This window comes from Colletotrichum phormii, assembly GCF_030913505.1.
Source record: "Colletotrichum phormii strain CBS 102054 chromosome Unknown BDP81scaffold_10, whole genome shotgun sequence".
Lineage (NCBI taxonomy): Eukaryota > Fungi > Ascomycota > Sordariomycetes > Glomerellales > Glomerellaceae > Colletotrichum > Colletotrichum phormii.
Window position 1 is genome coordinate 446,530 of NW_026851452.1, and position 13,725 is coordinate 460,254.

The 13,725-nt window shown below is 55.8% G+C and overlaps 5 protein-coding genes across 5 annotated transcripts; 4 read left to right on the forward strand and 1 right to left on the reverse strand.

The window, feature by feature from the left end:
• Positions 1 to 219: 219 nt before the first annotated feature.
• BDP81DRAFT_319578 (family 20 glycosyl hydrolase) lies at positions 220 to 2,107 on the forward strand (the record flags this gene model as incomplete). The annotated part of the gene is made up of 2 exons (XM_060584446.1): positions 220 to 1,626; positions 1,679 to 2,107. The coding sequence occupies 2 exons, from the start codon at positions 220 to 222 to the stop codon at positions 2,105 to 2,107; spliced, it is 1,836 nt and encodes a 611-aa protein (XP_060445146.1).
• Positions 2,108 to 4,732: 2,625 nt separating this feature from the next.
• BDP81DRAFT_374228 (cytochrome P450) lies at positions 4,733 to 6,879 on the forward strand (the record flags this gene model as incomplete). The annotated part of the gene is made up of 3 exons (XM_060586693.1): positions 4,733 to 5,286; positions 5,385 to 5,895; positions 5,955 to 6,879. The coding sequence occupies exons 1-3, from the start codon at positions 5,115 to 5,117 to the stop codon at positions 6,877 to 6,879; spliced, it is 1,608 nt and encodes a 535-aa protein (XP_060445147.1). The 5' UTR covers positions 4,733 to 5,114.
• A 1,062-nt stretch (positions 6,880 to 7,941) lies between these two features.
• BDP81DRAFT_319456 (aromatic amino acid aminotransferase) lies at positions 7,942 to 10,013 on the reverse strand (the record flags this gene model as incomplete). The annotated part of the gene is made up of 4 exons (XM_060584437.1): positions 7,942 to 8,202; positions 8,329 to 9,488; positions 9,546 to 9,579; positions 9,663 to 10,013. 4 exons carry the CDS (start codon positions 10,011 to 10,013, stop codon positions 7,942 to 7,944), a joined length of 1,806 nt encoding a protein of 601 aa, XP_060445148.1.
• Positions 10,014 to 10,336: 323 nt separating this feature from the next.
• On the forward strand, positions 10,337 to 11,378 carry BDP81DRAFT_427797 (uncharacterized protein). Its single transcript, XM_060590379.1, has 2 exons — positions 10,337 to 10,920; positions 11,000 to 11,378. Exons 1-2 carry the CDS (start codon positions 10,746 to 10,748, stop codon positions 11,308 to 11,310), a joined length of 486 nt encoding a protein of 161 aa, XP_060445149.1. The 5' UTR covers positions 10,337 to 10,745; the 3' UTR covers positions 11,311 to 11,378.
• A 763-nt stretch (positions 11,379 to 12,141) lies between these two features.
• Positions 12,142 to 13,584, forward strand: BDP81DRAFT_24267 (family 16 glycosyl hydrolase). The gene has a single exon (XM_060582861.1). The coding sequence runs from the start codon at positions 12,211 to 12,213 to the stop codon at positions 13,195 to 13,197; it is 987 nt and encodes a 328-aa protein (XP_060445150.1). The 5' UTR covers positions 12,142 to 12,210; the 3' UTR covers positions 13,198 to 13,584.
• Positions 13,585 to 13,725: the final 141 nt, after the last annotated feature.

Sequence of the window (13,725 nt, forward strand, 5' to 3'; positions counted from 1 at the left end):
GGGACGAATCTTTGGTTTGTTTGGGGGCTGAGAGTACATGACACTCTGCCTTATCTGGGAAGATTGTGGTTTGCAAGAACAGCGCAAAATACACCACAAAGACCACGGCGCATCATCACAGTTTGTTCATATAACCAGCCTCGACCCTCCTCGCTGATTTGAACGAGCCACCACTTGTTTTCCTAGTCCTTTTCATTTCCGACGCTCAACTTCGTCAAGATGTTACCCTCTCTCTTACTCGTATCCCTCTCCCTCGCCGTGGGCCAGGTCAGTGCCGGCATCTGGCCGGCCCCGAAGAAGCTGTCTACTGGCAAGAGTGTTCTGTTCATTAGCCAAACACTGGAAATCACATATAATGGAGGATCTGTACGCTGGTGCCCTTCTTCTGCTTCCACTTCCACTTCCCATGATGAGACACAGAATACTGAGAATTTCTTTAACGTGCAGCTACCCTACACCTATGGGTACAACCCGGCTTCGGGCTCGACCTTCAACAGCAAAGACATTGTGCAAGGCGGTGTGTCGCGCGCCATGGCTGCCATCTTTCAGCAAAACTTCGTGCCCTGGAAATTTCACCCCAAGAACAGCGACTTCGAACCAGATGTGTACGCGGCGGACAAGAAGGCAGTCAAGTCGCTGCAGATCACACAGACTGGGGAGGATAAGCCCAGCACGTTCAAGCCTGTCGCCGGTGAGGTCGATGAATCGTATGCGCTCAACATCACGGAGGATGGCTCAGCTACGCTTGTGGCCAAGTCCTCCACCGGTGTCTTGAGAGGTCTTGAGACGTTTGTGCAGCTCTTTTACCAGCACACATCCGGCACTTCCTGGTATACCACGCTGGCGCCCGTCTCAATTGAGGATTCACCAGAGTACTCTCACCGCGGAATCATGATTGACACGGCGCGCAACTTCTTCCCCGTTGAGGATGTTCTGAGCGTCATTGACGCCATGTCTTGGAATAAGCTCAACCGGCTCCACATCCACATTACGGACTCACAGTCATGGCCGCTTGACATTCCAGCAATGCCCGACCTAGCCGCCAAAGGCGCTTACCGCAAGGGGCTATCGTACTCGCCCGAGGACTTGGCCAAGATCCAGGAATACGCAGTTCACCGCGGAATCGAGCCGGTTATTGAAATCGACATGCCGGGACACATTGGTTCCGTTTCTTTCGCCTACCCGGAGCTGATCGTGGCTTACAACGAGAAGCCTTACACCTGGTGGTGTGTGGAGCCGCCGTGTGGTGCTTTCAAGATGAACGATACCAGGGTCGACGACTTTCTGGACAAGCTCTTTGACGATCTTCTGCCGAGGGTCGGTCCTTACACGGCATACTTCCACACGGGCGGCGACGAGCTGAACAAGAACGACTCGATGCTCGACGAGGGTATCCGGTCCAACTCGAGCGAGGTCCTGCAGCCACTCCTGCAAAAGTTCATGGACAAGAACCACGCCAGGATCCGCAAGCACGGGCTCATCCCGTTGGTTTGGGAAGAGATGCCGCTCGAGTGGAACATTACGCTCGGCGACGACGTCGTGGTTCAGTCGTGGCTGGGAGGCGATTCCGTGAAGAAACTAACTAGCAATGGCCACAAGGTCATTGACAGCAACTACAACTACTGGGTACGTGTTGCCAACATGCTGTTTAGATGTCCGCTTTGCTAACGTATACCAGTACTCCGACTGCGGCAGAGGCCACTGGATGAACTTTGACAACGGCGCCGCCTTCGAAGCCTTCTTCCCCTTCAACGACTGGTGCTCCCCGGCAAAGGGGTGGCGCCTCATGTACTCGCACGACCCGCGGGCCAACCTGACCGAGGCGGAAGCCAAGCTCGTCCTCGGCGGCGAGGTGGCGGCGTGGAGCGAGTCCATCGACCCCGTAAGCATCGACGGGATTCTGTGGCCGCGGGCCAGCGCTGCCGGCGAGGTGTTGTGGTCGGGCCGGCGGGACGCCTCGGGCCAGAACCGGAGCCAGTACGACGCGGCCCCGCGGCTGGCTGAGTTCCGGGAGAGGATGGTTGCGAGGGGGGTGAGGTCGGAGCCGGTGCAGATGCCGTTTTGCACACAGGGGGATGCGGGTGAGTGTGGGTATCCCATGGTGTGAGGTTGGAGGACGAGCTCTATCGGGCTTTACCGTTTCTTCATGTGATGCGGTCTTCCGGGGAGGAGGAGGCAGCGAGATCCCTCTCCCCGGACAGTTGAATATACCTTTTCCTGTACATCTCTTAGGGTCGCGGCTTAGCTCATTAATCAATCATTTTACAACGAATGATGAATTTCCTAATCAGGATAACCGTCGTGAGAATCCCAAGTTAGCAACAGTTGACAAGATCCAGCGAAACAGCAGTACCTAAGCCCGCGAGGCGGGTGACACGTTCGGTGTCCTTCAACCGGCCTGTTGGGCCAAAAGTTCGTCCGGATGTCCTTTCGGGCGGGGAGAGGGGGGGAAACGCGCTTGACGGGTTATAAACATGCCGGATTCTTGTTTGTGCTAGTTCCCGCTGCACTCCACATGAACGGCTCGTTTGTGGTAGGAAAGCGGGGGATCTACATCTCTAAAACCTCGGTGAATTGGCATGACATGCTTCCAGAAGGAGACGGATCCTAGGGGATTGCGTCTATCTGCTTGTGATTATCAAGCCTTTTTTTTTTTTTTTTTTTAATGTCATTACAGTCTAAGTCTAGATGGTTTCCGTGTGCCTGGCCGTATTCCAATCGTTTTCAGAGGTTGAATACTCCGTTCTTTATGTTTTATATCCATGCGTTACTTCCGTCCTGAACATTCTACCATGTTTCTAGTATATACACACCCTCTTTGGAGGTTGAGGATATTTTTCTCGGTCAGCAACTCAAAAGTTGGAGATTCTCCCGCTGTCCCGCTCGCTTCCAATGTCACAAGGACGAATACCTACTGTCCGACGTCACCTCCGCTTCAGCAGTGAGAGGAGCTGAAATCGCGCTAGGCATGAACCTGGCAGGATCCAATTGGACTTTTTTCTGGGAGAGGTGCAGGGATGAGGGCTGCAAGTTGCGGGGGGGGGGGGGGGGAGCTTGGGCGACAGCAGAAATTCCCTTTCTGGGTATTCAGCTCGTGATCGGTGGGTCTTTGCACTGTGCCCGTCTGAGTCTCTAATGTTGAATGACGAAGGTAGGTTGAAGTGAGGATCTCAACATGAGGTACAAGGAAAAAAATTGTAGAGTCTCGGGGGGGTGTCGTCGCTACCATTTGCTGAGTTGTAAATGGCATATGAAAGATTAGAATACCTACCTAGGTAGGCTACCGCATTTCTCTTGTTCTCGTCGAGAATGAGACTGTTACAATACTTCATGACAAAGACGATTTAAACATTTGTGTGGACTAATCATGCGAGTCTAGCGCATCGCACTGCACGTACGTACCGGTTAGGCCATCCAATTGCTTCCCCCATGACCTCTAAAACAAAAGATACAAAATAATCTCACCAAAGAACCTGACGAAAAGAGAGTATTCATGTCCTCGGCATCAGGTAGGCATGTTCCCAGCAACTGCGCCGCAACCCTCTCACCATTCTCACAACTCTCAAGCATACAGCACTTTACCATTGGCTACGCTTTGTATCTCTTTCCCTTAAAGAGGGAAGATCTTTGGGATGCTCTGTAAGGTAGCGAACGCAGCAGCGTGTGTGCGCGCACACGCTGCTGCCACCGCTGCTGCCACCGCTGCTACGCCGTACATGTGCTTTTTAACAGGGTGGGTTTGGCTTCTCCCCAGCAGCGGATCCCCCGCGGCTCTCGAAACCAAACTTCATCATCGACCGCCTTTTCGGCTCTGCTGTGCCACGACATGGTGAAGGGAGTACCATTCGAACCTTCTCCAGGCATATCGGCTCCGGGTAGTCGTTCCCTCTCTCTCTTTTCATCCACTCTCCTCGTGGCGGGTACAGCAGAGGGTTTTTGGTATCGGTTCAGCTAGCTTCCGTTGCACGACAGAAACTCGGTAGGCCACCGGATGTTGCCCATCCTTTTTCTCTTGGCTCGGGGTTGAGCAGCATACTTTGAGGATTTATACAGCAGAAACCACGTACATTAATCGGTCCACAAGATACTCTCCATGGACACTCAGCTTGTGATACGATTTTGGAAGTTTGAAGGAAGACCAACAGAATAAAAGAAACACGACACGGGACTTTGTACTAACCCAATTCAAGCCAGCGCCAGTCTACTTACTGCCTGTCCCATGTGGCTTCACGCCGCCGCTAGCACACAACAAGGGTAAGTGTTTCGGCGCGCGGTGGACGTGTTTCGGCGCGCAGTGGACGTGTCCACGGAACAGAACATCGATACCCATGGTGTAAGGATGTAAGGACGTGGGATGGTCCTTACCGAGGAGAGGAGAGGAGGGGGGCGGGGAAAGCCCACCACACCAGCCAACCATTTGTCTTCGGTTTGATCGACCTCTGGGCCTCTGGGCTGGGATCATGGATGTGACGGATGGAGGATGGATGACCACATCGGGGGTCCTTGGCATTTATTTGTCTTTGGGGGGTGAACAAGCTAGGAACGGTAGACCAAGTGGGGATGAGCCCATCGTACTAGGTAAGGTAAGGGTTCATGAAGGTGTACTTTGGTACTCTGTATGGTCGCTGCTTTCATACATCTTTTTTAGCTTATTCGATAACTACATTCTTAATACTTCTAGTCTCACCTTCCTCCCCCCCCCCCCCCCCCCCCCCCCCCCAAAATACCAGACCTACATCGGATGTTTATGCCTTCGTTCCCAGACATGGTCTTCTTTTTCACTGAAGCGGGTTTTCGATTCATCCCGTCCCTCCGTACATAAGCTATCGGGTTTAATTGCACCAGTCCTCGACAAGCCAACTCGAATATAGTCACTGCGACATCCTCCCTCTCTGCACCTGTCCCACGTTAAGACATTTGACGACACACTGCATGTCTATTTCCACTCCGCCCTCGAGCACCACTGAGAAACCCTTTGTCGCCGGCCTCAAGAGACGTTACTCGAATTTGTCCCGCCCGTAGGCGATCGTGATACTCTCGAGTTCCATACCCGACCTCCACCGTTTTTTCCACCGGGTCTCATTATACAACACATCCACAAAGATTCAGTTACCATGGGTCTAGTAGATCATGCCCTCGAGTATCTTACTCTCAAAGTCGTCTTGGTCTTTGGCGTAGTAGCCTGGTGGTTATGGGTAGCCGTCAAGCGCTTCGATGAGACCATGCGACTGCGCCGTCTGGCGCCCGGCACTCGTGGCCAGTCACTCAATGCCTGTTTCCCCGGTGGTACGTTCCCAATGCTGTTCGCGATGTGACTTACACGCCCTTCTTAGAGACAAATCTTCATCCACGCCCCATTTTACTCACATTTCCCCCAACACCAGGCATCGACTTCATCTTCAAGGCCGTCCGCGGGACAATGGCACACAAGAACGTCGAGTTCTGGAAGGACATGCTCTCCAAAGTCAAGGGCTGGACCGGCGAGAAGAGGGTCCTGGGCCTGCGCATCGTCTTCACCGCCGACCCGGAGAACATCAAGGCCATCCTCGCCACCCAGTTCTCCGACTACGGCAAGGGCGAGCCCTTCCACCAGGAGTGGAAGGAGTTCCTCGGCGACAGCATCTTCACCACCGACGGCGACCAGTGGCACGCCAGCCGCCAGCTCATCCGGCCCCAGTTCATCAAGGACCGCGTCAGTGATTTGCATTGCTTCGAGTCGCATATCCAGACCTTGTTCAAGGCTATTGCCAACGGTGGTGCTTTGGATGGTGAGGGCCAGGTCGTTGATATGGATGCTGTTGACGGCAAGGTCATGGACGTCTCGGACCTCCTTTTCCGGTATACCTTGGACGTGGCCACCGACTTTCTCCTAGGCCAGGATGTCAAGTCACTGTCGTGAGTTCTTCACCTCACAAAACCTCTGCAGCACCACAGACTAACACAAACTCCAACAGAACCGTGAAGCAAGAATTCGCCGAGGCCTTCAACGAAGTCCAGCGCGTCCAAAACATCATCGCCCGCGCCGCCAAGCTGAAACTCTTCATCCCCCTCTTCTCCTTCCGCGCCGGCCTCAACGTCATCAACGGATTCGTCAACAAGTTCATCGAGCGCGCCCTCCGCCTGAGCCCCGAGGAGCTCGCCTCCAAGACGAAATCCGACCAAGGCTACACCTTCCTCCACGAGCTCGCCAGCTTCACCCGCGACCGCAAAGCCCTCCGCGACCAGCTCGTCGCCGTCCTCCTCGCCGGCCGCGACACCACCGCCGCCTCCCTCTCCTGGACACTCTACGAGCTGGGCCGCCATCCGGACGTCGTCCGCAAGCTCCGCGCCGAGATCGTCGAGCAGGTCGGCCTCGACTGCGAGCCCACCTACGCCGACTTAAAGAACATGAAGTACCTCCAAAACGTCATGAACGAGGTCCTGCGCCTCTACCCCGCCGTGCCCTTCAACGTCCGCCTCGCCCTCAAGGACACGACCCTCCCCGTCGGTGGAGGGCCCGACGGCACCTTACCGCTCGCCGTGTGCAAGGACACGCCGATCGGGTACTCCACGCTCCTGATGCAGCGCCGCGAGGACCTGTACCCGCCCGTGTCCGAGACGTTTGCGCACCCGGACGCCTTCTCGCCCGAGCGGTGGTACCACTGGCAGCCGAAGCCGTGGACGTACATCCCCTTCAACGGCGGCCCGCGCATCTGCATCGGGCAGCAGTTTGCGCTGACGGAGATGAGTTATACGCTGTGCCGGCTGTTCCAAAAGTTTGAGAGGGTGACGAGCTACATGGATGCCGTCGACGGCGGGAAGCCGACGCTCAAGGCGGAGATTGTGTTGCAGCCTGGGGATGGTGTCAAGGTTGCTTTTTGGAGGGCGAAGCAGGGTTAAAAAGGTTGAAGAAATGGGGTTTTGGTACGTCTCATTTTTGGGCGCGACAAACTTGTTGGAAAGAGTATCTGGATTAGGCGGGACGATTTTGACGATTACGACGAATAATCTACACGTTACTTCTGGATGAGGTGTGTAACAGGACAGCGCCGGCTCGTCTTTTAGGCGCACTGTAGCCGACTGGTGTGGGAGGTTGGGATAAGCAACCTCCTTGTGTAACGGACAACCCAGGCATGATGCCAAGCCACATCGCAACAACCTGGAAGCCCAACAGGCCGAAGCCAGTTTAGGGAAGCCTAACTACGTTCTCTACTTCAGGCAAGAAGCAGAGTAAGCAGGGCGGGCGTACCCATGATCTGCAGACTACGCATAGGGCGGAAGTGAGCAGTCGGAGTTGATGTGGCTGCTGATGTGCATGAGCGACCTTGTCTTGGCAACCTCGGGTGCAGTGTATGCGGGAGACTGGCTACTGAGCCCCGGATATGGATCATCTCAAGACGACTTGAGGAATTGAAGAGGCTTGTGAGTGGGAAGGTTCGTTATCAGATGGATGCTGAAGATTCCCGTGATGGGACTTATTGGATCTGCATCCGTACTCTTTACCAAGGAAACTTGTGTTCTATAATGGGATAGCTTTTGCGACTGGGCCCGTCATGTCTGGCGTACACTTTTGCGTACACTGTCATGGAGAAATGCTCTTTCGTTATGGAATTTGTTATTTGGAAATACCCAACCGTGAGTCTGGGCCCATTCATCTTCCATAATCAAGCATAACTACCCCTTATTCTAAGCGCCCCCCAATGCGATTGGGAATAAGTTACTCGTAGCCTCCTGAGCCCACGCTCCAAATGTGATGATGATAATAATGATAATGCCTAACCAACCTAACCTCTGGACCAAGCTCATGCAAAGATTAGAGTTAACGCGATGCGGAAGATGACATGAAAATTCCCCCAAAAAAAAGAAGAAAAAAAAAGGAAGAAAAAAACAGAAACGAAGTGATACCGAGGGAACGAAAGAAACCAAAAGGCCTGCCTACAAGCAAGTTTTTCTTCTTCTTTCTCACGCAACGCGGAAACTCTCCTTAATGGCAGCCCCCAGCCTCTGAATCGCCTTATCCATGTCCTGCTCGCTCGCCGAGGCAAAGGTGGCGCGGAAGAAGAGGTCTTTGAGGGGTGTGTCTTGCTCGGTGCGGAACCACGAGCCGCGGGCGCAGAGGACGCCCTTGTCGATGCACGAGTTGAATATTTCTTCTTCGATTTCGAGGAGGGGGCGGGTTGTGCTGCTATCTGGGTGGGCGGTGTGGTCTATCTTGAGCCATAGCTGTATAGCAGAGAGATAAATGGTCAGTCTAGGGAGCAACGACTGCAATACTAGAGGGGTGTGAAGGAAGAAGAAGGAGTAGGAGGAGGAGGAGGAGGAGGAGGAGGAGGAGGAAGTAAAACTTACAAACATGCCAGCAGCAGGCGGCGTCCAGCTCACAATGTCACGGGGAAGATGCTTCTCGCACGCGGCGAGCAGCCAGTCGCGGCGCTGCGTATACTCCATGCGCAAGTTCATCAACCACTGGAGGTAGCCCTCGTGTCCCCACGTCTCGTCGAGAAGCTTCCACACGGCGACCTGCGAGAACCCGCTGGGCCCCTGGTTCGCTACCTCGGCGTGGCGGATGAAGCGCTCAATCACCTGCGCCGACGCCGTGACCCAGCCCAGGCGTGAACCCGGGACGAGGACCTTGGAGAAGGAGTCCATTCGGAGCACGCGGCCGTCCGTGTCCATGCTTAGGAGGGAGGGGATCAGCGTGCCGAGGAACTCGTCGACGGAGGACGGGGGCGGGGCGGAAGGGGTCTCGGGCCCGGTGTAGGGTTGCATCTGGAGGAAGTAGTAGGGCTCGTCCTCGATGATGTAGAGGTCGTGCTTCTGCGCCACGGCGTAGATGGCGCGCCGCCGGGCCGCGGACTGCGTTGCGCCCGTGGGGTTCTGGCCCGAGGGGACGGTGTACAGCAGATGCGGCTTCCTGTGCCCGCCTCGCGCCTCCGGGTCCCAGGCGGAGAGCATCTCGTCCATGGCGTGGGGAAGCAAACCTTCCGCGTCGACGGGGACGCCGACGGCTTTCACGCCGAGCGGGGCAATGGTCTCGAGCGCGGTGGAGAAGCTGTATTCCTCCGTCAGGACGGCGTCCTTGCGGTCTTTATCGCAGAACATGCGCAGCGTCTGCTCGAGCGCGGCGGTGCTGCCGACGGTCTGGCAGCACTGCCAGTCTGCGTAGGGTGGGTTGTAGACGAGCTCGGTGTGTTCCGTGACGAAGCGCATCATCTGGGCGGAGCCGGTGGACTGGGTGTAGTTTAGGGCGATGGAGAGGTCGTATTCCGCGTCTGGGGTGTCGCGGACGTCGTATTTGCCGACGGTGATGTCTTGGCCGTGGGCGCCGATGGTGTCGGCCTCGGAGAAGTGCGGGGCCGTGGGGACGCGGACGGAGAGGGAGGCGAAGGGGAAGTAGGCGCTCGAGGGGAGGCCGCCGCCGAGGGAGATGAGGCCTGGTTTTTTCAGGTGGCGGGCGGCTTGTTTGAGGGAGCAGGGGTGGCGGGCGAGAGATTCTTTGGAGAGGTGATCTTGGAGGTTGTGTCAGTGAGAGGTTCAAGGGGTGAGAGAGGATGAGTAAAGCTTACGGTCCCATCGCTTTGAATTGGGTTTCCCGACTGCCTATGAGTGAGGATTAGTATGCTATGAAGTAAAAGATGTCTGACAGAGAGAGAGAGAGAGAGAGAGAGAGAGAGATGGCATACGGGAGCTTTAAACATGTCACTGTCTGAAGCCGCGGCCACGCCCGCAATCAGCTTGCCGGCCTTGACCCTGCGTTCCCGGACGCCATCGAATGGTGACGGCTGCTGGCGCTTCTCAAAGGTCGCTGTTCTCTCGACGGGGACGGCGTCTGCCACGGATCTGTCACTCGACTTTGAGTGAAACGGGCGTTGAGAGGTGACGGGCTCCCAGGTCACAGGGGCGCGCTCCCGGCTCCGGAGCCGGAGATCTGTCAGTCGAGATGTGAGAGGAGGGGCAACAGCTGCTGATAAGGGATCAGTGGATGCCCGGCAGACTGAGCCATTGAGGCCACGGCAAGCGGCTCTCGAATACATGCTGGCGGCGACCGAGTTCAGTTGTGCGATGTTTTGGAAGAAGAATTGTGTTTACTGTGAGATCTCAAGAGTCCGCTGAGAGATGTTGTGATCTGTGTTGGAGGTTGCGGTTACCTCAGCCCGAGTTCAGGGAGCCTTCGAGATAACAAAGGGCGTAAGGCGTATCTGACACTCTCCCCGCGGGCGCGGGTGGGTGCACCAGGTGGTGGGGCGGCCCGCAGCTACCCGCAGCTACCCATGACTCCCCCGCATTGTGCTACTGTTTGCCCGTAATTTTTAGGTAATTAGGGGTCTCTGACCGCTGCGGGCGCTGTAAGCGTTCTCTTTTTAGTGTTGGTTAAAGTCCAGTTCGTGACTCTAGTCGTGGTACTGTGCTAGACTGCGGGGAGGGGAAGGGGGAATCGGCGACCTGTTAAGGAGGGATTTCGTGACGCCGGTCGCGGAGGATGGTGGTGGAGCCAGTGGGTCCGGCTCCGTGTGGAGACCCCGAACCGGGGCCCGTCCGGAATACCTACTCGACCGTCGGCCGGTTGGCGGGACTATCGGAGGACCGGGTGTCAGCTCACACTCATCAGTGGGTAGGTCGAACGAGGGAAGAATTATGATGGACGGGTTTTTCGTCCGGGACGAACGGCATTCGAGACATATCATTGTGGTTCTTTGTCAGGCGCACAGAAGCCTGGTCTTCCGTCGAGTCCAACACATCAGCGCACGAAAATCCCAGACAGCGCAATGGCTCCCTCGCGTCACAGGCATGTCGATGTAAGTGCCAGTCACCGTCAGCTGCCTGCGCCCCTGTCCGAGACACCTATCCGCCAAACATATGGATCCGCAATCGTCACAAACCCGGATGTGAGAGCCGGCGCCCGTGGACATCGAAGCCCGAAGAAGCCCCCCCTGCCAATTCGTATGTATCCCACACTCATGCGAGGCCTCGCGTCCCGAGCCCCCATCTTGCGTACTCCGTACCTGAATATCATCGTCAGAGATTTACCCCCAATGCAGCTATCATGATTCTCACCAATCCTTGGGGGTTGCTGCGGAAGAGGGTCTCACACGATTCTGGCACCGAGTCGACGGGTCTCGAGTCCTGACGCCAAGGGTCTGGCGGAGCCCCAGCCACCCGTCGTCGTTCACCAGCCACGCCATTTTCAACGCTACCTGTCCACCAATCAGAACGCGCAAATTCATCCCAACCTCTCCCTCGTCAACTTTCTTTCCAGGGCAGCCAATCCGAGTTGGACGGACAACGAACAGGGAACACCACGTAGCGGCACCGCGGAACAACGGCCATTGATTGCTGTTCGTCCAACGCAGGAAAAAAAATGGAAAAACATCTCGATGTTGATGTCCCTTCATTTCCACTCATCGCCCACCCCCACACCCTCTTGGTAGGTAGGTAGGTGGCGGCGCATGGGTTGAATTCTCTTGGACTATTTTCCAAGGCCCAAGGCCCGAAAGACAGACTCCTTGGAACCCAAGAGCAAAAAAGGGCCCTGCGCGGCCCGATGACGCTACTGCAGCTGCCAGTGGCTGGGCACATTGAAAATGATTGGGAACATGCAGCACAGCTCATATCATATAACACCATCTGCTGCTGCCATTTATCACGGCTCGCTCGTGTGATGTATAATTTTTCCTTGTTCTTGCTGCTGCCACTTCTCTCCCTACCTCACGCTTACTCCTGTCCCACCCCCTCGTGTTGCCCAAGTGCGACGTGCCACGGACTTACACGGATCCTTGTCTGCATCTTTTTTCCCTGTGACGTCGCCAGCTCCCAACGGGCCTTGGCTTTAGGTCGAAGCGGGCCTTTTTTTTTTGTTGCTTTCTTTTTCTTCGGTGGTTCGACTTGGAGATTCTCTTCAAGTGGGAGGAGACTTGAGTTACCTAACCTACCCTCCTCTCTTGCTCCGACAACTTCACTCTCGACCTCCGGAGCCTTGTAGTACCTTCCCCCTCTACTAGCTGTCTGCAGTGGAACCCTCGCACATTCAAAAGACACAATGTTCTTCTCAAGAAGAATAGTCGCCGGCCTGACGGCGTTGGCAACAACAGCATCAGCGCAGACATATTCATCGTGTAACCCCCTCCAACAGAGTAAGTCTCAACTGCCGTCACACGATACCACCAATAAGCAACATACTAACCTCTCCCTCCCCGCTCTTCAGCATCATGCCCCGCCGACACAGCCCTCGGCATGGCCATCCACGTCGACTTCACCCAAGGCGCCGTAAACTCCTTCGCCGCCTCGGGAAACCCAACCTACGGCTCCGACGGCGTAACCTTTAGCGTCGCCGCCTCGGGCCAGGCGCCGCAGCTCATGTCCCTCTTCTACATCATGTTCGGCCGCGTCGAGATCACCCTCAAGGCCGCCACCGGCGCCGGCATCGTCAGCTCCCTCGTTCTGCAGTCCGACACCCTCGACGAGATCGACATGGAGTGGCTCGGCGCCGACCCGACAGAGGTGCAGTCAAACTACTTTGGCAAGGGCGACGTGACGACGTACAACCGCGGCCAGTTCCACCAAACGGACAAGAACAACCAGGACAACTTTATGACGTACACCATCGACTGGACGTCGGAGCGCATCGTCTTCTCCATCGACGGCACCGTCGTCCGCACACTCACCGAAGCCGAGGCCGACACGAACCAGTACCCGCAGTCGCCCATGCAGGTCAAATTCGGCTCCTGGTCCGGCGGCGACCCTGCCAACGCCGCCGGAACGATCGACTGGGCCCGCGGACCGACGGACTTTACAAAGGGGCCCTTCCACATGGTCGTCAAGGACGTCTCGATTACAGATTACTCGACGGGCAAGGAGTACAAATACACCGACACCACGGGCAACTGGGGCTCCATCCAGGCCGTCGACGGCCAGGTCAACGGGAACCTGGGCAAGGCGAGCCAGGTCACCTACACGGCCAGCGCGGCCGCCGAGACGGGCTCTCCCGCGCCTACGGTGCCGCGCGGCGGTATCGGTGCCGACGAGTCGGCTTCCGCGACGCAGACTGGGTGGCCTTGGGTTGCGAGCGCGAGACCCACCGGTGGTTCTGTGCCGGATGGCTGGCGCATGACCTCCGAGGGTAAGATTATCCCCGACGGCGCGGGGAACTCGGTGCGTCCTTCGTGTTTGGTCTTGGTGGTGTCGTTTGCTGTTGGTGTTTTCGCTTTGATGGGGCGGTGAAGGATGCAATGATACCCCGTTCCCCTTTACTACCTGGGGATGTGTTTTGTGATATTCGGTTTTTTTTTTTTTGCAATTTTCGTTGAGAAGGAAAGGGGATGTCGATGTTTTACACGATGTAATGGATAGCATGTAAAGGGGGAACATTTCTCCCACTTTCTGGGTGGCTTTGGGGGGATATGTATGACATTAGGAAAACGGGTGGCTCACCTTGTAAAAAGGGTCTTTGCATCGGACGGCGTTTTTGGGGAGCATCAAGGGAAACCGTTACGAATTGGATTGGATTGAAACACTCATATCAACTGAGATGTTCATAGAATAGACGCAGCGTACCTTACTATACGCAAAGAGCAACCAAATATTAGCGAATTGCCAAAGGAAAAACAACTACCATGGTGCTTGTTGCAAAATACCCTTCAATGTGATCTCTCTTCGCAGTGAGGAGCAGGCCAAATCAGCCCAATTAAGCGACTCCATTGAGTGGGTCCTGAGAGTCCGGCTTCTTGTATGACGTCGGTCTCCAAAAGT